Source organism: Staurois parvus, unplaced genomic scaffold (assembly GCF_062004578.1).
Source record: "Staurois parvus isolate SC_StPar_1 unplaced genomic scaffold, SC_StPar_1.0 ptg000704l, whole genome shotgun sequence".
Taxonomy (NCBI): domain Eukaryota; kingdom Metazoa; phylum Chordata; class Amphibia; order Anura; family Ranidae; genus Staurois; species Staurois parvus.
The window spans coordinates 6,069,946-6,093,788 of NW_028318500.1; the positions used below are offsets into that span (position 1 = coordinate 6,069,946).

At 42.4% G+C, this 23,843-nt stretch overlaps 1 protein-coding gene across 8 annotated transcripts in view; it reads right to left on the reverse strand.

The window, feature by feature from the left end:
- DEPDC5 (DEP domain containing 5, GATOR1 subcomplex subunit) overlaps window positions 1–23,843 on the reverse strand; it is a 152,876-nt gene that overhangs the window by 19,097 nt on the left and 109,936 nt on the right. For 7 of the 8 annotated variants that reach the window (XM_089653247.1, XM_089653252.1, XM_089653250.1 and 4 more), the window contains 6 exons: window positions 18,879–18,996; window positions 12,406–12,573; window positions 9,034–9,253; window positions 8,815–8,936; window positions 8,618–8,717; window positions 8,384–8,446 (listed from right to left, as the gene is read on the reverse strand). In XM_089653247.1, coding sequence (XP_089509373.1) covers window positions 8,384–8,446; window positions 8,618–8,717; window positions 8,815–8,936; window positions 9,034–9,253; window positions 12,406–12,573; window positions 18,879–18,996 — 791 coding nt within the window. The remainder of the gene's footprint in view (window positions 1–8,383; window positions 8,447–8,617; window positions 8,718–8,814; window positions 8,937–9,033; window positions 9,254–12,405; window positions 12,574–18,878; window positions 18,997–23,843) is intronic. The other variant, XM_089653251.1, reaches the window with a different exon arrangement.

Consider the following 23,843-nt stretch of genomic DNA (forward strand, 5'->3'; position numbering starts at 1 on the left):
TCATAGCTGAGCTCTTCCATGCCTCTTATCAGTTTGGCTGCCCTTCTCGTACTTTCTCCAGTTCCCCAATGTTCTTGTGAATTGGTGCCCAAAACTGAACTGCATATTCCAGATGAGGTCTTACTAATGATTTGTACAGGGGTAAAATGATATCTTTCTCTCTGGAGTCTATACCTCTTTTAATACGAGAGGATTTTGCTCGCTTTAGAAACCGCAGCTTGGCATTGCATGCCATTATTAAGCTTGTGATCTACCAGAACTCCCAGATCCTTCTCCACCATTGATTCCCCCAGTTGTACCCCCCCCCCCCAGTATGTATGATGCATGCATATTCTTAGCCCCCAAGTGCATAACCTTACATTTATCAACATTAAACCTCATTTGCCACATAATTGCCCAATTAAATAGTGCATTGAGGTTGGCTTGCAATTTGGAGACATCCTGTAAGGACGTTGTTCCACTGCACAGCTTGGTGTCATCTGCAAAGACTGAAATGGTATTTTTAATCGCAGACCCTATATCGTTTATAAATATATTAAAAAGTAAGGGTCCCAACACTGAACCTTGGGGTACACCACTAACAACCCTAGACCATTCAGAGTATGAATCATTACCCACTACTCTCTAAATATGATCTTTTAGCCAGTTTTCTATCCATCTACATACAAATTTTTCCAAGCCCATAGACTTTACCTTACACATTAGCCGTGTGTGGGGAACTATGTCAAACGCCTTTGCAAAATCCAAGCATACCACGTCCACTGCCACCCCTTTGTCCGAGATTTTGCTCACCTCCTCATAAAAAGAAATCAGATTTGTTTGACAACTTTTGTCTTTCATGAATCCATGCTGTCTGTTGCTTAAAATATTTTTTTCCAGCAAGAACTCATCTATGTGGTCTTTTATTAAACTCTCCAGTATATTCCCAACTATAGAAGTTAAACAGATCTATAATTACTTGGTAAAGAGTTTGACCCCTTTTTAAATATTGGCACCACATTGGCCTTACACCAATCCAGTGGTACTATGCCAGTCATTAAAGAGTCCCTAAACATTAGAAACAATGGCTTTGAAATGACAAAGTTCAATTCCTTAAAGACCCGTGGGTGTATGCTATCCGGTCCAGGTGCTTTATTCACCTTTATTCTGTCTAAATATTTTTGGATCATATCAATTGTGAGCCAATGTGGATTATCTGGAGCTGTGTCAACACCATGCCCATTATAGACAAGCGCTCCCCATGCTCCTTTGTATACACAGAGCTGAAGAAGGTATTTAATAAATTTGCCTTCTCTTTGTCCCCAGTCACCCACTTGTTTTAAACATTTTTTTTTTTACATTTCCTCAGTTACTCCCTGGTTTCCAGGCCTATACAAACAGTGAGGAGGGGTTTTCTTAGCTAAGCACACCTTCCTGCCTCTATGCCTAATCTCAGGCTGCATTCACTCATGGGCATTTTGAATCGCGGGCAGAATTTCTGCAATTCAGCCCACAATTTCAAAACGCTCTGATAAAATGACAAAGTGCAGAACGTGTTTAGGTACCATTCATTTCAATCTGTTTATTAATGGCACCTGAAAACAGAGTGTGGTTTTGCTGCGATTGTAGCACAATAAATCACGTTGCAATCATGGTAAATCATCGTGCAAAGACTTGGAAGCGGGGAAGAGCTGTGCTGTGGGGTAATTAGAAGGAAGAAGAAACCAGGAGCATTGGTGGGGGACCTGAGAAGAGGAGGTTCAGGGATGCTCTGTGCAATTCCATCAGACAGTGCAGGTAAGTATAACATGTTTGTAATTATAAAAACAAACGAAAAAATTAAAAACCACAAAATCTTTACAATCACATTGACCGAACGCTGAAAAATATACCTTTGTACTAACACTAAACTCTTAACACACTTAGGGTTGGTTCACACTGCCGTGACCTGGGATCCGACTTTTAAGACCCCAAGTCGCATGACATGAGAAATCCCATGTTAGTCAATAAGAGCTGTCTTAATTAGCACTCTACCTGTACTACTTCCAAGGCAACTGCTATCCTACTTGTGCCCATAGACTTTAATAGAAATCGCCTCCAAGCCAGATCCTCATCTTTATTGATGTGATTTGCATCCGACATTACAGGAAGATTATCCAGGCATTCCCTGAAAGTTGCTTCATAGTTGCTTCAAAGTAGTACCCAAGTCGCCTGACAAAGTAGCACTGCAAGTTGCGCAACTTTCAGGTAGCAGGAGTGTGAACAGAGACTTAACGTTAATTCTTAACCTCCTAAACTCTAATCCTGAAGATTAAAGTGGAGTTCCAGGTGCAACTTTTATTTTTGGAAGATAAAAAACTGCCCTCTTATACACAACTTTTGAATCTTCCATGTTTATGACAGTCATGGACTTGCATACATCAGTGTCACCCAAGATTGCTTTGCTTTTTATACCCCCTGGGCCAATCTCCACAGCCAAGAAAGGTGTGCGCTGTTTTTTTTTCTCCTAGCTACAAGGAATCTTGTTAACACTGGAAACTGACCTCTTTCCCTACAATGAAGGAGCAGCCTGTTGGCCTGATCCATCTCAAATGCCTTGAAGAACTGATGGCTCACCATCATGATATGTGTTCCACTTACATTGCTACTTGAACCACCCGGATTGTCTTCTTAGGTACTCTGCAGTTTAAAGCCATTAACTCATGAGTTGTTTTACCATGCCAAAACAGCTGGAATGGGGCCTTCCAACTTGGATACCCAACCCCCTTTTTTCAGCTTTCCCCCTCTTTGTCTGTTGCTGCTCTCTCTGTTTTCCTCCACTTCCTTTTGCTTTTCTTTAGTTCCATGGCTACCTCCACTTCCTTCTGCTTTTCTTCAGTTCCATGACCACCTCCACTTCCTTCTGCTTTTCTTCAGTTCCATGGCCACCCAGCCATAGTGGTAGACCTCCTGATTACTGATGACCAATTACAAACCTGAACAAATTTACCATGCTGCACACCTTCACATCAACAGGCAAAAATTCAAATTTCACTCTCTGATAACCTGACCTGTTTTATGCTCTTTCTTCCTCTAGGCGTCATTGTATGCCTGTATCAGTGACTCGTTGTTGAAAACCAATCTGTACTATGTAAAACTACCCCTACGGTGTGTTGGCTTATGGAGCAATTTTGTTTTTCGTGAGCATTTTATTTAGTAAAATCTTACAGTTTAAAAAAAATGGGGAGAGGCTAGAACCTGTGTTGTGCTTTATTGCGGTTTGTCCCTGTTGGAGAAATTTCTTCTCATTTTTTGAAGAACTGTCTCTAAAAGACTTGCAATAGTAACACAAAAAAAACTTTAGTGTGAAAGCAGACAATAATATTTAAGTTATTTTCCTATATGTCCTCATCTCCTGTGCCAGAAGCAACATTGTCACTGGATAGAGCCACAGAATGTATTTAAAACCTGACAGGGAACTAGTCATTCCTCATTCCATCCAAAACAAAACAAAAATGGCTGGCATTACACTTTAACTCCTGAGTAAAACAAAGTTCCTCAACCTTCATCTTTCTCTTTATGGGAAAAAAAAAGGAATTTTGACTTACCTGCAAATGCTATATCTTGGAGTACAGTACAGGATACAGAGTGTTCATACACCTCAGGTTATAGGTATGCACCTTCAGGTGATTGGACACTGGTAAAGCTTTAGAGGACACCCTGGGCACTTCCTCTACAACCATACCCTACTCCTTAAGTCCTTAGTTTTGTAGAAGGCAATGCAAAGTGAACCAAGCAATGGAAGGAAAGGTATCTTGTGTCCTGCACTGTATTCCAAGATCTGAAATTTACGGACAACTCAAAATTTCTCATCTTAATTGTGCAGTACAGTGGACACAAGCAGAGTATTCATACACAATGGAACCTCCCCATGCAATGAAAAAGAGGATTGGACAACAATGAGGCAAACATTAACTGTGCCAACAGGCCCAAACAGCAAGGGTCAGAAGACCCTACGTCAGAGTGCCGCTGCAAGATCCCTACAGCCAAAAGCTGTATCTGCAGAAGATTGTATGTCCCCCTGGTAAACGTTGAAAATACATGAACAGAACAACATATGGTGGCCTTACACAACTGGGCTATAGAGGCTTGGTCTCATAATGGCCAAGAAACTCCCACCAATCTGGTGGAATGGGCATTAAAATATGCAGGAGGAGTTTTTTCTTTGAGAAAGAGTACTGTAAGCTCTTGCGATCAGATTCCTTATCCATCATGTGATGGATGTATCTGTGGACTTTGATAATAGATCTTCGTGTAAGAGGTCTTTTTTGCTTTTAGAAACCCCTCTATCCTTTAAGACCGGGATTTCAACAGCCATGCTGTTAAATCTAGGGACTGAGAAGCAGAATGGAATAGAGGGCCTTGGGATAGTAGATCTGAGCTGTTGGGAAGAGATCAAGGGTTGTCAGGGATTATTAAAGCATCTGAGGCTAGAGCTGGAGAATCCCTGGTTCTAGCAACAGAGGTAATTTGTTGTTGATCTGGAGGCTAGGATGTCCACATCCTGAATCCCCCATTTTGGCATATCTGATTGAAAACAAACCTGGTTTGCAAGCACCTGTACAAGTGAGTGGAAAACTTTCTCTATGTGATTTGATTTTTATTAAAATACTACACTTAGATAAGCTATTCACTTGTCTGATTCATGCATTGGCCGGCTGCATTCTCGTGGGAGGAATATCTAAAGTTAACCATAAATTATATTACTGGAAACATATTGGAATTCCTTATGTCTGGCTATAAGCCACAGAGCCCTAGAGGGAGAACAATGGAGAACCTAACAAGAGAGGGTGGTCCCCTATAAAACCAAAGGTGCATTTCACCACCATAAATGGGGTCAAAGGTTCTGGTGAGTGAGCCATCCACACTTCACGTTTATGAGCTCGCGGGGAAGATCACAGTCACCTTTAGATTTTTTGCATTTTTTTTTTACCTCAATTTGGGACAGTTATAAGAGTTTTCACATTGTTTGTGTTTTCAACATTCACTTTATATGGTACTATATGTTATTATCAGTCTAATTGGCATACGAAGGGTTAATATCACCAACTGGTCTAGGCACTTTGAGGCATGGACCAAACTTGAGATAACCATATAGGGATTTCTTTAGTGATAAAAATTCCATATTTATTGCACCATACTAAGATTATTGAATAAATGTAGTGCCTATCTATTTAGATTTTACTCACGTTATAAGTGTTAACCACACTCAATTAGGGGCAGCTTCACCTTGAACTCATATCACATAGCGCCTACCTATTCTATTCATAGTTGTGGCATTGTCTGACTGCACCCTGACTGGATGTCCTTTCGGAAGGGGGGTTTGAATGCTGTAGAGTCAGCCGGACTGCTCTGAGCACCAAGATGTTGAGGACAACCTTTGTTTTCCCTCATGACCATGTTCCTTGGACTGTAAGGGATTATTACACTCCTCTCCAGCCTGAGAGACTTGTGTCTGTTGTGATAACCTTCCAGTGGTAGGGAAGGAAGGACTTCCCCACTGTTGGGGCTAGGGTGGTGATCACCAAGATAGGGAATTCCTTGTTTGGCTGAACAGGAGCATTGGTAAATTGAGAGAAAAAGCCTGCTTATTCCAGGTTGACAAGATGATGAGCTAGAGAGTTCTTGAATGGAATTGGGCAAACGGTATTGCTTCGAACCTTTCTTTTCTGACAGAAAGACATTTGCTTGGGATCTGCACAGGACCAGACACAAGTATTCCTGGTGAATGGAAGGCTGGAGAGCAGATTTATTGAAACAGATCACCAAGCTGAAAACTTGGAGCATCTTTTGCCCTGTGGACATTTTCTGATAGCTGCAAGAGAGAGGAGTCCTTCAGAAGGTCGGCTACGTAGCCCGTGACTCAGATGCCCTGAGTTCTGAGAAGGGCAAGCAGAGGTGCTAAGACCTTTGTGAACACAGCAGGATCAGCTACAGGAATAGCCCTCTTTGTGAACTGTTTTTCCACTGGATAGAGTTCAGTAAAGATTTTGGAAGAAGTGAAAATTCTTTCAGGAGTGACCCAGTTGTCATACACTCCACATCCTACTTATCCATTAATAGGAAATGCAGGTCTCTTTGTACCCAAAGTGTCATGGTGAGAAGAATGAGAGCTAGACTGCAAAATGCCAGGGCTCCTGCGGACAGAGGCTTTTCAACATTACCAAACATGTTATGATGAAGCCCCCTCTTTAATATGGCGGTAGTCTGGGGAAGAAAAATCTTATGCAGCTTCCTTCAGTAATGCCTCAATATAATACTCTTCATTCCCTTCTGTGTCTGCCTCCTCTAGGACAGACATATCAGGATCTGACTCCAGTTGGGAGACAGAAGTAGGAGAAGAGGCATTGCAGTCTTGAGCCCTGGACAACAATGGCTGTATTAAAACTGTAAACTATCGGAAATTGTGATGTACTGTAGATGCAGAAAATTCTGGTTTTGTCAAGTAGACCACTTGTTGCATGTCTGAAACAGATCTAGAATCTGATGCAGAGATCAATTTTAGAACTGGACCCTGTTCTGGTGCAAGGGAAAAATCTTTACTCTAAGGCTAAGTGTTGTTCAGACCTTCGGCAGAGTGCATGTTCGCCTGTGATTTTCCACTGGCTCACTTTGACCTGGTTTCTGCCATAGCTACAAGTGAGGGTATTTACCTGTGGAATACTCATGAAGTAGGGTGCAGTGTATAGAGTAACAGTGCATCTGTAAGTACAAAATAACCCAGGTGTAGTTCGTCCTATAATTAACCCTCTTGGTGAAAGTAAGGGGAGGAAGCACCTGAGTGCCTTATAAGGGCTCTAGGCAGAAGTGGCTTTAAAGTGTGCGACCAGCAGTGTGATGTAACACCGGATCATCCACTTGAGGCTAAGCTCGAAGTGGTCGAATTTTAGTACCAAGGTTTTGGTGGGAGGTGAATAGATTCCAAACATAGCCCCATTTTTACAGTAACCGTCAAAGATTCAGGGTGACCCTGACAAAACAATGGACTATATAAAGTCTAGGCTTTGCCCATCAAGGTGACCATACCCTCAAAGGGGTCTTCATTGACTGGGTTCCATAGTGGTGTAACATGGACCATGCAGGATCCAGTGCCAGAAGCAACAATTCGGGCTATTGCCACAGTGTGGGGTCCGGGAAGGGTTCCCATGGTTTTACCAAGGTGGCACCAGTCAGGATACATTGCTTCTATTTTGGCTATAGTTTGGTTGATTGAAGAATCCAAAGATAGCACAAAGAAAAATCTTTGGTCCATCATCTTCAGACACTAGCACAAAACTGAGAACTCAGAGTGCAGTAGGGTTTTAGGGAAGGTGCACAGGGGGCGTGTCTTCTAAAGCTTTGGAGGTACACTTCTATAACACGTGGTATATAAATACTCTGCCTGTGTCCTGTACCATACAATTAAGATTAAACCAAATTACTATTGATTCCACTTGCAAACATGCCTAATGTCACTGTTCCTCTAAAAAAAAAATCATTATATAGATTTTTGTAGTTTAAGAACTACCTGCAGTGTTATACCAAGCAAGATGCCTGATATTTAACTGTCTACTGTCATCTCAAACTATTAAGATAACAAATGTTATGCAATACAATTATTTACAAGGTTATCTCTTCTTATTGATGATAGTACACTTTAAAGCTGAACCCATTAATACAACTCTGTGTTCATTCATACATGGTGATATATTTTTGATAACTGCAACTAGTGTAAGTAGCTGAATTTTACATGACCTCAGCTTCTTCTAATCCCTGTGCAAAACACAGACTGGGAGATAGAGAAATTCCTAGGAGCCAGCTGGATTCACTGTAAGCAAATGTGCCATTCCTTAATTGTAAAACATAAAGTGGTGTTGTCCCTCTGTTTGTGCTCTCTGGATGGGATGTGCAAGTCTCAGTACTGAATAGATAGTAATACAAATCTTTTGACAGGCAAAACAGCACTAATAAATTAGTGCATTTAGATGTTTGGCTGGAGTTTAGAGCTTTAAAAAATACTCTTTTGTATATATGAAATATGCATTCACATGCAAAGACCTTTATAATACTGTTAGGCACCAATGGATATGTATTATTATGTAAGACAATAAGTGCAAGCACAAATTAGTGCATTAGTACAAAGCCTAAACAACAAGATTCACATGATACAAATGCAAGCACAAAACTGGGGACATTGCAAATACACACATTAATTCATATAGAAAGAAAACATACATATAAAAAAGAGCATACTGTATATAGTTAGTGTTAGACAGTGCAGCACTAGAAATGTTGTGTAAGAGGTATATGTAGGTTCATAGCAATACATGCTGGTTATTGCAAAGGTTCATGCTGTCACACAACTGCTGGTACTTGGGATACTAACCTGCGGGTTGAATGACGGCGCTGTACGTGGACTGCGAACAAAATCCATAAAGAAGGCCCCATCCTGAGATGAAAGTGACAGTGCAGAGAGAGCCATAAAGACAGACAGTGACAGGATGAACCACACAGCATTACATTTGGAAGGCATACAGGAATTAAGAAAATGGACTAAACAGAAGTGACCAAGTCCTATCCAAAGGTTAATAAAAATCTATATCTACCCCTTCTTCCTTACCTTACGAGGGCTGTCAACAAAGGTTGGGGTGACAGCTGGATCTGTGGCCTGGCAAGAAGCTTTTCCAGCATGCGCTAGGGCTTGCTGTTCCCCCAAACCCCTGTAAAAAACATATAATTTATTTTACTTTGTTTATTCTTAAATTATTTCTGAGAAAAATGATTTTCCAATGATTCTTGAGAGATGGGCCATCTTACTTCTGATTTGATTCCAACTCTAGCAGAGCTGAGAGTGCAGATGTTCCTTTCTTTCCTACTGGGGGTCCAGAGGGTTCTGGGGGGTGAGCTGGAAGCTGCAGTCCTTTCATACCTGTCCCCTTCTAAAAATACAATAAAAATGCAAGCAGATCGGTAAACATTTAAAATGTATGTTCCATATAATAGTAAACCAACAAGATAAAAAGAATGGTAAGGTACTCGAATCATCCGGTCAGATCTGTGACGCCTGCGGATTCGATTCAGACACTCCACAAATCGCAGGAAGCCATCTATTAGTTGTACTTCCTCTTGCTCAGATCTGGGGCGGTCTCCATACACATCACAACGCTGCTCCCCTTCAGTAATGCGCTTGGTGGGTCCAACACAAGAGGGAAGGAGAAGGAACCGAGTGCGCCAGAACTTTAAAGACTCAATCAGACTACACAGGAGGATGCAGAGTTCATAGAAATAAATAAGAAAATAAGACAACCATTATTATAAACGATATATATATATATACGTGTATACACATATACATGCATACACACACATACACTATATTGTCAAAAGTACTGGGACACCTGCCTTTACACACACATGAACTTTAATGGCATCCCAGTCTTAGTCCGTAGGGTTCAATATTGAGTTGGCCCACCCTTTGCAGCTATAACAGCTTCAACTCTTCTGAGAAGGCTGTCCACAAGGTTTAGGAGTGTGTCTATGGGAATTTTTGACCATTCTTCCAGAAGCGCATTTGTGAGGTCAGGCACTGATGTTGGATGAGAAGGCCTGGCTTGCAGTCTCCGCCCTTCACTGGAACTAAGGCGCCAAGCCCAACTCCTGAAAAGAAACCCCACACCATAATCCCCCCCACCACACTTTACACTTGGCACAATGCAGTCAGGCAAGTACCATTTTCCTGGCAACCACCAAACCCAGACACGTCCATCGGATTGCCAGACAGAGAAGAGTGATTTATCACTCCAGAGAACATGTCTCTACTGCTCTACAGTCCAGTGGCGGTGCGCTTTACACCACTACATCCAATGCTTTGCATTGCACTTGGTGACGTAAGGCTTGGATGCAGGTGCTCGGCCATGGAAACCCATTCCATGAAGCTCTCTACACACTGCTGTTGTGCTAATTTGAAGGCCATACAAAGTTTGGAGGTACTTAGCTATTGACTCTGCAGACAGCTGGCAACCTCTGTGCACTGTGCGCTTCAGCGTGTGCTGACCCCTTTCTATCATTTTACGTGGCCTACCACTTCTTGGCTGAGTTGCTGTTCCCAGTTGCTTCCACTTTGTTATAGTACCGTTAACAATTGTCCGTGGAATATTTAGTCACAGATGGACTTATTGCACAGGTGGCAACCTATCACGGTACCACGCTCAAATTCACTGAGCTCCTGAGAGTGACCCGTTCTTTCACCTGTGGCCATGGAAGTGCTTGAACCACCGGAATCCAAGGAGTGGTGTCCAATACTTTTGACAATATAGTGTGTGTATGTGTATATATATATATATATATATATATATATATATATATATATACACACACACACATACATATTCAGATTGCCCACACATTATGGCCACCCATCATAACCACCTAATATTGAGTAAGTCCCGATTTTGCCACCAAAACTGCTCTGACCTATCGAGGCATGGACTCCACTTGACCTCTGAAGGTATGCAGTAGTATCTGACACCAAGTTGTCAGTAGCAGATCCTTGAAGCCACACAGCCTCTGCCGGCTTACCTTCTTCTCATAGTGCATCCTGGTGTCATCTCCCAGGGTAAGTGACGTACACGCACCCGACCATCCACATAATATAAAAGGAAAGTGATTCTTTAGACCAGGCCACCTTCTTCTATTGCTCTGTGGTCCAGATCTGATACTCACGTGAGCATTGAAGGCTCTCTTGGCTGTGGATACAGGTCATCATGGGCACCCGGACTGGTCTGTGGCTACGCTGCCCCATATACACCCAACTGCGATGCACTGTATGTCCTGACACCTTTTTATCATAGACAGCATTAACTATTTCAGCAATCTGAACTACTGGACTGGACTACATGGGCCAGTCTTTGCGCCTCATGTGCATCAATGAACCTTGGCCACCCATTTGCTGGTTTATGTTCCTTGGACCACTTTTGGTAGGTCCTGACCACTACAGACTGGGAACATCCCACAAGAGCTGCAAATCTGAAGATGCTCTTACCCAGTCATCTAGCCATTACAATTTGGCCCTTGTCAAAGTCGCTTGAACTCTTACGCTTGCCCATTTTTTCTGCTTTCTACAGATCAACTTCAGGGACATGTTCACTTGCTGCCAGATATATCCCTCCCACTTTCAGATGCCATTGTAACATGATAAACAATGTTATTTACTTTACCTGTCAATGGTCATAAGGTTATGGCTGAGTGGAGCATAAGGCATCGTTAAGTTCACTTATGTATTTCTTCTACACTTAATAATCAGTTATCATAGAGCTCAGGTTGAGTGTAGGATTGGTGATTTTCCCTAGTAGTCCACAGAACAGACAGGGGATGGGGCAGTGTCTACAAGATGGCAGACTTTGAAAAGGACGATCTGAGATCGAAACACGTCGAGGTTTGATGACAGAACTTCCGCTGACATCACATCCTCCCTGTGGAATGGACGCCGCTCTAAGGAGCAACCACCACAGCGGCATCCATTTTTTAAGTGCAATAGCAACAAGGCACTTTATTTGTGAGTGTATTTCTTTTAGTTATTCCCCTGAATAAAGGTTAAGTGGTTTTACACTATGGAATGTCCCCTTCTGTTTCTTTATATATGGTGACATATTGCATAACCACCTTTTGGAGGAGAGGAGAGAGTGATCTTGGAACTTGTCTATTATCAATCACAGTCTCATCTTAAGGAGAGGTGGTTACTTCATTGCCACAATCGGTTCACTGGGATAGTCCCAAAAGCGTGTATGACCTCTAGAGATACAGTAGATGGTCATTGGATGATGGTGTCAGTCCATGTGGGGCACTATTTTTGAGCACAATGGAGCACCTGTCATTTGGCTTGGAGATATACAATCAAAATACTAAACGTTGAATACTAGCACTTTGCACCAATTTCACTGGTGTAGGACTGAATGATATTGAACTTTATGTTGATTATTTACACTGTTTTATGCACATAGTATGCGCGGTCCATATGGGTATACATTCATGTTTTGTGCATTCAGGTTCACAATTTAGGACTGCTGCAGCTGTCATTTAAAATATTTTATTCATCTATAAGTGCAATAGCACACCTTTTTACACAAGGACAACAGGTAAGTGTTTAGGAACTGAAGAGTGGCTGTGAATATACTGGAGTGTTTTACCTTAATGCTGGTGTTTTTACCTTAATGCTGTGAATGCATTAAGGTATACAATGTTTAGCCTTCAGTACTACTTTAAATTGAGTCTGTGTGAATTAATATTATTTGCTTTATACATTTAACAGTGTAGTCAGGTTATTTTTGTAACCCCCATTACTATACAAGGGGGTTAATTTCTGTATAAATAAAGCAGAAGGTTATTACTTTTCTATTGTGTATGCCCAACCTGAAATCTTCAGAACCAGCTGAGCAGATGTACTGATCCAAATAGTTCCACTTGTAGTCCTCCAGCCGCTCATGGGAGAATTCCACCCAGCTAGGCACAAAGTCACAGCAAGAATGGGAGGGACACAGGTTATATGTGTAACTGATCTGGGCAGATTCATATGGATACCTAAGGAGAAAACACAAGTGCATGTTCATCCATAATCATTACATTGAACTCTCTTTATCAATGTCTTCACACAAGTTTCGCACATTTTTCACACTGAACTGAAAAAAAAAATCTGTGAATCTTGATTGAAAGTAGTTTAAATCTTGGGTGCACACATTGATAAAATTGACCCCATTGTCTTTAAATAAAATGCCACAAAAAAGGAATTTTGACTGAAAATTCCATAACTTGGAGTATAGTACACACAGGTAGAATCCGGCAAAGAATCCTGCTTTGGTCAAATAGGCCGCTTATTGCGTGCCTGAATTAGAACTAGAGATGATGCTGAGACCAATATAAGAACCACCTCTTGCTCTGGTGCAAAAGACGCATCACCACTCTAAGTTTGAGTGTGTGTGGGCCTTTAGCAGAGTGAATGTTCACCTGCGATTTTGCATTGGTTTCCTTTTTCCTGGTCTCCACCATAGCTACAAGTGCGAATATTCCCCTGTGGGGTACTTATGGAATAGGATCTACACAATAGGGTCAATGTGTCTGTAAGGTAAATGTGGTACCAAATCCACTTGGTGAATGAGTGAGAGGAAGCACCTGACTATCTTAGAAGGGCTTTAGGTGAAAGTGGCGTTAATGTATGCTACCAGTGGTGTAATGTAACACCTGGTTATCCACCTGATACTGAGCTACTGGTTGAATTTTAGTGGCGAGTTTGTAAAGCTTAACACTGAGGTGAACTTATTCCACACATAGGCTCATTTTCTACAGTAATCAATAGAGATACAGGGTGACCCTGTCTTGCCTGTCCTCAATGCTGGACTGTAAAGTCCAGGCTTCGCCCATCACGGTAGGCATATCCCCAAAGGAGTCTTTAGAGACTGGGTTTCACAGTGATGAATCATAGCACTGGACCTGCATAGCACCCTGCAGCTAACTTAGTGTGTTGCAGTGAGTGCCAAAGGTGAGCACCCAACACAGGATTCAGTGACCGAAGCAACATTATGAGCTGTCACTACAGCACAGGGTCTGGTGTGGCTCCCATGGTTTTACCAAGGTAGCACTTATGTGGATACACTTCTTCTATGCTGGCATTAGTTGACAGTGAGGATTTTATTGAAGAATCAGAAGATAAAATAATAAAGAAAAATAATAAGTTAGTTAAGCTAAGAGATAATTTATCCATGAATTTCTCACCCTCAGACACTAACACAAAACTGAGGACTCAGAGTGGGTAGGGTTATAGGGGAGGTGCCAAGGGGCTTTGCCAGTGCTCATTCACCTGAAGATACACACCTATAACCCATGGTGTAGGAATATTCTGCCTATGTCCTGTACTGGACGATTAAGATATGTTTTTTCCTCTGTATTCCTTTGAAAGACCATGCAGCAATCAATCCCTCTAATGTTGCTTCCTTCAATAGCTTTGTTATTTCCGTTTTTCCTAGATAAAAATCTTACTACTATAAACTGAACATTAAGCTGACCACACACTGATCAAAATTTGGCCAGTCCAGCAGGGACAGGCTGAGTTCGATCAGCGTGTGGGCTCCCTTGCTCGATAGAAGGCGATTATGTAATCAACTTCTATTGAAGTGACATGTTGGAGGTTTTTTAGTCAATCAGCATCTGTAGCCAATAATCTGCAGCTGCTGATTAGCAAGGGTTTCCTTGGGGGATTACTTATTTTAGCTAAAGTAATCTGTTTGGTTTTTTTCACCCCCACGATGAAAGAACAGTGTATGGTCAGTTTTACTCAATGGTTTCCTCTACATATGTTCAAGCTCAGTTCCCTTTAGAAGTTCTTACTTGTTGACCATGGCAGTATTTTTGTGATGACCTCACTGCTTGCAGAGGGCTGACAAAATTAAAAACACCACTATCAAATTTCAGCCCTATTGTCAACTTTTCCTCTAAGTACAACAGGATTGGGTAAGCGTGAAAGTACTTCCTCTTTACAGACATGGGCACTAGCAGCACAACTTTACTGACCATGCCTGTATGTCAGAGATCCTCACTCCTACTCTGACAAGAGGGAAGGACTTCTAATACTGCAGTGCAGAATAAGATGAGAATGTTACCTTCAGGTACACTTCCACAACCCCCCCTTTCCCCGCACAAGGAGGGACCAAATATAAAGAAGTCACATAACAGGCAGAAACTGCCATTGTGCACTGTCATACTTTGAATGGCAATTAATCAGTCATGCAACACTGTGCCCTAATTCAATGTTTATCTTTTTCTTTTTTGCTAGATAAAAGAAAAATGACGAAAATTTTTCAAAACTTTTTTTGAGTTTCGGTTAAAAAATTTTGCAAATAAATAATTTTTCTTTATAAATGTAGGTCAAATGTATTCTGCTACATTTCTTTGGTAAAAAATCCCAAACCAGTGTAATTATTTAGTCTGTGTGAAAGCTATAGGGTCTACAAACTATGGTATGTAAATATAAAAACTCTCTCTCTCTCTCTCTCTCTCTCTCTCTCTCATTTCTTGAGGCCCTAAAATGCCAGGACAGTACAAATAACCCCTATTTTGTAAAGCAGACAGTCCAAAGTATTTAGGAACAGTCATGGTGAGTTTTTTGAAGTTGTAATATTTTGTCACAATTTTTTGTGAAAAGTAAGAAATTAAATACATTTTTTTTCTTCCCCACAACTTTTTTTTTTCATACTGTCATCACGGCAGTACAGCGTCATCATATGACTGACAAGGTGATGATCAGGGACACGGACTAGTGTTGGTATATATAAAAAAAAATTACATATATAGTGTGTATAGAAAAGAATCACCCCCCTTTAAAATAATCACATTTTTGTTGCTTTACAGTCTGAAATGAATACAGACACTTTTTTTGTTTTATCCAGCTGTATTTACTCATGTCAGAAAAAAATAAAAAAATCAGAAACAGAATCAATGAATTGGAAAAAGGATCACCTCCTTGTGTCTGTATTTTGTTGAACCACCCTTTACTTTACCTACAGCCTTTAGTCTATTGCAGTGGTTCTCAACCTTTCTAATGCCGCGACCCCTTAATACAGTTCCTCATGTTGTGGTGACCCCCAACCATAAAATTATTTTCGTTGCTACTTCATAACTGTAATTTTGCAGTGGGAGGACTAACGCCCCATCACTGATGTCAGTGGGATGAATAGTGTCCCATTGTTGGTATCAGTGGGAGGAATAGTGTCCCATCATTGGTATCAGTGGGAGGAATAGTGTCCCATCATTGGTGTCAGTGGGAGGAATAGTGTCCCATCATTGATGTCAGTGGGAGGAATAGTGCCCCATCATTGTTGTCAGTGGGAAGAATAGTGTCCCATCATTGGTATCAGTGGGAGGAATAGTGTCCCATCATTGGTGTCAGTGGGAGGAATAGTGCCCCATCATTGGTGTCAGTGGGAGGAATAGTGTTCCATCATTGGTGTCAGTGGGAGGAATAGTGCCCAATCATTGGCGTCAGTGGGAGGAATAGTGCCCAATCATTGGCGTCAGTGGGAGGAATAGTGCCCAATCATTGGCGTCAGTGGGAGGAATAGTGCCCAATCATTGGCGTCAGTGGGAGGAATAGTGTCCCATCATTGGTGTCAGTGGGAGGAATAGTGCCCCATCATTGGCGTCAGTGGGAGGAATTGTGTCCCATCATTGGTATCAGTGGGAGGAATAGTGTCCCATCATTGGTGTCAGTGGGAGGAATAGTGTCCCATCATTGGTGTCAGTGGGAGGAATAGTGCCCCATCATTGGTGTCAGTGGGAGAAATGGTGCCCCATCGTTGGTATCAGTGGGAGGAATAGTGCCCCATCGTTGGTGTCAGTGGGGGGAGGAATAGTGCCCCATCGTTGGTGTCAGTGGGGGGAGGAATAGTGCCCCATCGTTGGTGTCAGTGGGGGGAGGAATAGTGCCCCATCGTTGGTGTCAGTGGGGGGAGGAATAGTGCCCCATCGTTGGTGTCAGTGGGGGGAGGAATAGTGCCCCATCGTTGGTGTCAGTGGGGGGAGGAATAGTGCCCCATCGTTTGTGTCAGTGGGGGGAGGAATAGTGCCCCATCGTTGGTGTCAGTGGGGGGAGGAATAGTGCCCCATCATTGGTGTCAGTGGGGGGGGAGGAATAGTGCCCCATCATTGGTGTCAGTGGGGGGAGGAATAGTGCCCCATCGTTGGTGTCAGTGGGGGGAGGAATAGTGCCCTATCGTTGGTGTCAGTGGGGGGAGGAATAGTGCCCCATCGTTGGTGTCAGTGGGGGGAGGAATAGTGCCCCATCGTTGGTGTCAGTGGGGGGAGGAATAGTGTCCCATCGTTGGTGTCAGTGGGGGGAGGAATAGTGCCCCATCATTGGTGTCAGTGGGGGGAGGAATAGTGCCCCATCGTTGGTGTCAGTGGGGGGAGGAATAGTGCCCCATCGTTGGTGTCAGTGGGGGGAGGAATAGTGCCCCATCGTTGGTGTCAGTGGGGGGAGGAATAGTGCCCCATCGTTGGTGTCAGTGGGGGGAGGAATAGTGCCCCATCGTTGGTGTCAGTGGGGGGAGGAATAGTGCCCCATCGTTGGTGTCAGTGGGGGGGAGGAATAGTGCCCCATCGTTGGTATTAGTGACACAAATGATGGGGCACTATCCCTCCCACTGACACCAATGATACTTACCTTGCTGACTCCTGCTCCAGCCTGGGCTCGCTCTCTCCCTCTCCCATCTACAGCCTGCATACCTAGCTGCAGCAGCAAAATTTGCACTTACCTGTCAGCTGTCTTCCTTCTCTGGCCTCTCTCTTCACTCGTTCCTGCAGCTCCCTCGATCTTCTTCGATCTCCGCGCGCTGCCGCTCGGCTCCTCCTCTCCAAGCTCCACCTTCTCGCCGGTGATTGGCCGCCTGTGTGCCTCTCCTGAGCTACAGTTCCGGTGGCCAATCAGCGGCGAGGAGGCGGTGACAGGGGCAGCATATCATCCCGCCCACACATCACCGGAGACAGGAGCGGCGTCTCGGTTCCTAAGACCATCGGAAATATGTGTTTTCCGATGGTCTAAGGCGACCCCTGGGAAATGGTCGTTCGACCCCCAAAGGGGTCGCGACCCCCAGGTTGAGAACCGCTGGTCTATTGGAATATACCTCTATTAATTTTGCATTATTTGCCCACTCTTCTTTGCAGAACTGTTCAAATTCAGTTAAGTTTGATGGTGACTGTTTGTGGACTGTAGTCTTCAAGTAATTCCACAGATTTTCAGTGGGGTTTAAGTCTGGGCTCTGGCTAGGCTATGCAAAGATGTTCACCTTTTTCTCCTTCAACCACTGTGTGGTCATTTTTGCTGTGTGCTTTAGGCTATTGTCATGTTGACGACTTTTTGGCAGAGGGCAACAGATTTTCTTCAAGAATTTGACGGTATTTTGCCCCATCCATTTTTCCTTCTACCCTGACAAGTGCTCCAGTCCCTGCTGCAGAGAACACCCCAATAGAAGGATATTACCATCTCCATGCTTTACTGTAGGAATTATGTTATTTTGATGGTTGGATTTCCACCAGACATACAGTTTAGTGTTGAAGCCAAATAATTCAAATTTTAGTCTCATCTGACCATAACAACTTTTCCCATGTGGCTCCAGGTTCTTCAAGGTGCAGTTTGGGAAAGCTCAGTTGTGAATGCTTGTGGCCTTTCATGAGGAATGGCTTTTTTCTTGCAACCCTCCCATACAACCCACATTTGTAGATAATCTGTGATATTGTTGTCACATGCACACAATGACCATTCTGTCAAATTCCTGCAACTGCTTTAGAGTTGCTGTAGGCCTCTTGGTAGCCTCTCTAACCAGTTTCCTCCTAGCTGTCATCCAGTTTGGAGCGACGTCCTGACCCAGTGATGGTCTGTGTTGTACCAAACACCTTCTGCTTCTTAATAATAGACTTCACTGTGCTTCTAGGCATTGATGAAGCCTTTGAATATTTTTCTATCCATCTCCTAACTTGTGCCTGTCCACAACTTTATCCTGGAGATATTTTGACAGTGCCTTCCCACCCATAGTTGATTGTTTGCTTCAGTTACACTACAAAAGACAGAAATGCTCCAGGAAATCTTGTCACGCTGAGCTAATAAAATCATAGCTACACCTGATTGAGTTTACAGTCATTTTTAGGAGGGGGGTGATCCTTTTTCTAACTAATTCTGGATTTGATTTTTTTTCTGACATGTTGGTGTTATATATTTCACTTGGATGTTATAAGTTGCACTGAGGAATATATTTTGTGCTCAAAAGTTTGCATATCCTGGCAGAAATCGAGAGTTGGTTAAACATTGTAAAGTACATATTTTACAAAAGATATTCTCTTACTTTGGTAAATATCTGGTCACAGTGATTATCTTGTCCTTGCAGGTCACTTTGTGAAATGTTCGGCCCATGCTAAGCCAATACTGGTTTTCGTCATCTGTGTGGTTTCGGGACACCAACCCTAAAGAGGGCAGAAAAAAGAATATGCAGAGCCTCATTTTTGGTACAACTTCTCAGTTCATTCTGGAAAGTATGTCATCCTATGATAAATCCTCTCTTTTTCTTTGTTAGGAAGGATAACTATAATTAAAATGGATATTTTCCCAAACTATTGTCTTGAGAAAGATGAACTAAGCTTCATCGATACATCAACAATAAAAACGCTGCTGTTTTGGATCTATCTCCTCTGCAAGACTCATTAATACCTTTATACCAGTTTTGGATTTACCTAAGCTATTACATGCATTCCAAACTGTACTGATTAAAACCACCTAAACATTACCTGACCTAGATAAAAGCTATGCAGGATTTCATTTGGTGACACGAATGCTCTAGAATTAGAAAAGATATGCTCATTTGTCCGAAAACGAATGAAAGGTTTGCCACAACACTAACCAGACTGGTTGACTGGTTTTATAATAAACAAGATAAACCATGGATCTGGTTAGATGAGGATATCATTGCCTTACAACTGGGACCTTTGCCTTGGGCTGCATCAGGGTTGCTGCCTGTTGTAGTCACCTTGTCCCTTACAGTATCAATCACTTTGCATGTATGGGATGACATGCTTAACCCTTGCCAATGCCTCCCAGCCCTTTAAGAGATTTCTGGTGTTAATGATTATGTGACCGTCGTGACTGGCTATCACAGCGGTTACATGATCAGAAAGCTACTTGCGTTCGGGAGCTTTCAGTTAGCAGCCAGTAACTGTGCCGGGAGAGTGTTCTTGGCACAGCTGTGTTTACATTTTGGAATGCATATATGCCCACTCCTTTGACTGATCCCTATTCATAGGTGAGGGAAGTTTTCAATGAGGCTTGGGAAGTTTCAACTCCCTATGTTTGCTCCATTTACGCATTATTCTCCCTAACTAGACCCTTTATGAGTGTCGAAGAATACCTTCAAGAAAAGAGGTTGACCCATATAGTACATATGATCTATAAATCTTTATTTTCTGACATGTTTTCCAAAAATCCAAATTTCATAGCTTAATGGGAGAGGGAACTGGGGCAGTCCATACCCCCATGTACTGGGATGGGTTGATTTACTAAAACTGGAGAGTGCAAAATCTGGTGCAGCTGTGCATGGCAGCCAGTCATCTTCTAACTTCAGCTTGTTCAGTTAAGCTTTGGCAAAAAAAAGGAAGCCAATTGGTTTCTATAAAGAGTTTTACAAGATTTTGCACTCTCCAGTTTTAGTAAATCAACCCCAATGTGTGTATATAGGCTAGACTCAAGAAGAGGAACCACAAGATCATATCTAGATGGTATAAGCACCCTGTAGACTTACAGTGGATATAAAAAAATCTACACAGCCCTGTTAAAATGTTAGTTTTCTGTGATGTAAAAAAATTAGAGAAAGATAAATAATTTCAGAACTTTTTCCATCTTTTAGGTGGAGGGAAGTAAAAATAAAAAACTAAAATAATATGGTTGCATAAGTGTGCACACCCTTAAACTAATACTTTGTTGAAGCACCTTTTGATTTTATTACAGCACTCAGTCTTTTTGGGCATGAATATATCAGCATGGCACATCTTGACTTGGCAAGATTTGCCCACTCTTCCTTGCAAAAACACTCCAAATCTGTCAGATTGTGAGGGCATCTCCTGTGCACAGCCCTCTTCAGATCACCCCACAGATTTTCGATTAGATTCAGGTCTGGGCTCTGGCTGGGCCATTCCAAAACTTTAATCTTCTTCTGTTGAAGCCATTCCTTTGTTGATTTGGATGTATGCTTTGAGTCATTGTCATGCTGAAAGATGAAGTTCCTCTTCATGTTCAGCTTTCTTGCAGAAGCCTGAAGGTTTTGTGCCAATACTGACTGGTATTTGGTTCATAATTCCCCCTTCCTTGACAAAGGCCCCAGATCCAGCTGAAGAACAACAACCCCAAAGCATGATGCTGCTACCACCATGCTTCATCGTGGGTATGGTGTTCTTTTGGTGATGTGCAGTGTTGTTTTTGGAATCTTTTGGAATTATACCCAAAAAGTTCAACCTTGGTTTCATCAGACCATAACACATTTTTCCACATACTTTGGGGAGACTTCAAATGTGTTTTTTAAAATTTAGCTGGGCTTGGATGTTTTTCTTCGTAAGAAAAGGCTTCCGTCTTGCCACTCTGCCCCAAAGCCCAGACATATGAAGAATATGGGAGATTGTTGTCACATGTACCACACAGCCAGTACTTGCCAGATATTCCTGCAGCTCCTTTAATGTTGCTGTAGGCCAGATATTCCTGCAGCTCCTTTAATGTTGCTGTAGGCCTATTGGCAGCCTCCCAGACCAGCTTTCTTCTCGTCTTTTCATCAATTGTGGAGGGACGTCCAGTTCTTGGTAATTTCACTGTTGCACCATATTTTCTACACTTGATGATGACTGTCTTCATTTTGTTTCATGGTATATCTAGTGCTTTGGAAATTCTTTTGTACCCTTCTCCTGACTGATACCTTTTAACAATGAGATCCCTCTGATGATTTGGAAGCTCTCTGCGGACCAGGGCTTTTGCTGTAGGATGCACAGTGGTATATGCAATGATCATCAATAAACAAAAGTATTCAGCGCTCACACAATGATGAATTGGATAGTAATGAATGAGTACACATTGATGGATAAGTAAATGTAGTGCGGGAGAAGGCGGATGAGTTGAACTGAAGGACCAAAAACAAAGAAAAATAAAAAATATACATGGTAACAGATCAAAACAAAATGATTAAAAAACATGCAGCTACATGATCGGATCCACCATGAAAAGAGAATTTTCAAACTTTTGTTACATCAGGAGCCTCGGTTCTCTAACCACAGATCCGCCGCCCTCTCCATCCTATGCGGAGGTTGCTTGGGATTCAGGGGACCTGATGGCATTCAGATCAGATCATTGAGGATGAATCTTATAAGATCTCCATTCCTCTTAATTGCACCTCCCATACTGGTTTGAAGCCTCCCTCCACTTTCTATCCCACCCATTCCGAAGGTCCGTTCATAGATACGGTCTATCAGGTTACATATACAGACATACTTAAATTATGTTCCACTACCCACTCCAGGTCCCACAAACACCATAACCTCACTAAATCAGAGAGACTAGCTTTATATAAGTTAGCTGCCTCGGATAACATCATCATCAAACAGGAAGACAAAGGAGGAGGCATTGTAATTCAGGACAAGTCAATGAAGCTACTAGACTCGTTTCTGATTCAAACACATACAAAAAAACTCCCAGGGCTTTGGTCACCTATAAGGCTGAGCTCAAAACTCTCATCAACACTGCCTACCTAAATAAGATCATCGATTTGGAAGAATACCTTTTTCTTTATAAGGAATTTTACAAACATCCCTACTTTTACCACCTACCTAAGGTACACAAAAATCCGTCTTGTCCCCCAGGCAGACCTACCATTGCTGCCATGGACAGCCTGACCAGTGGTTTGTCCCAATACTTAGATTCCTTTCTGCAACCCATTGTTCAAGCTCTCCCGTCCTCCTGTGCGAGACTTATTACACCTTCTACATACCCTATCACACTACAAATGGATGGAGTCATATGTGTGGCTATCTGTCGACGTGTGTTCATTATATACATCCATCCCCCATGAAGCTGGTTTCACCATCATCCAGTACTGTAATAGCAACAATATGGGCCTATCTTTCACCCACGTCAGCAGCCCAGAGTCACTTGTTTTTCTTGACTTAGAGTTGGCACATCGGGAGGGAAACATTGTATCCAAAACACATTTCAAACCTGCGGGAAATTCGCATCTGCATTTTAAAAGTTGCCATCACCCCAAATGGTTAGAAAATATCCCCAAGGGTCAATTTTGCAGATTGCGCAAGAATTGTACCCAGGATACTGATTACATCAAACAGGGATTGGTTTTAACTAATAGATTTTTAGACAAGGGGCATGATGCAGACCTGGTTAAGAAGGCTTATCAAACTTGCCATGTTCCCCTCCCCAGAACACAAACACCTATGGACAGTTCCAGAGATGTTAAATTCATCACCCAAATCCATTATAAACATAGACAAATGGAGAATATTATTAAACGTCATTGGGGCATTTTACTTCAGGTCCCTAAATGAAGTCCCATAATGACAGACAAACCCAGGATCATTTACAGAAAAGCATGCAGTGTCAAGAACATAATTGCTCCCAGCAGAATTGACACTCCTGCACCTCCCACCACTCACCCACTGGCCACTTTTTGCCGTCTCACCGGCATGTATCAGTGCAAAAAACTGAGGTGCAAAATGTGTAAGTTTGTCACACGTCGACAAAAGCACTTTTGGGATTTAAGAAGAAAAAAAATACACCATTAAGAACTACACTTGCTTCACGGAGTATGTTGTCTACTGCCTATCCTGCCCCTGTGGACTCCTTTACGTTGGCCGTACCATCAGGTCCATTAGGGCACGTTTTGGCAAACACAGGAGGCTCATAGAGGATGGCAACGAAGACCATAGTGTCCCCCGACATTTTCTGACTCCACATAACAAGTACACTGATGGCCTAAAGGTTTGGGTAATCAAATAGATTCCCTCAGGCTGATAGATTCCATAAGCTTTGTACCAGAGAAACATTCTGGATTTTTACCCTGAACACCTTGTCACCAAAAGGGCTTAACGAAGATTTGGAAATTAACACCATCATATAACTATAACTATTATCCATCACCAATATATTTAAAGTGTACATCATGGTCCCAAAGCAAGCCCTCAACTTATTTCTTCCTTTCTGTATGAATCATTATGTTTCAGTGTCAGCACCCCAATATAGTAATCTACCCATTGGATTTACAGTTATTCAG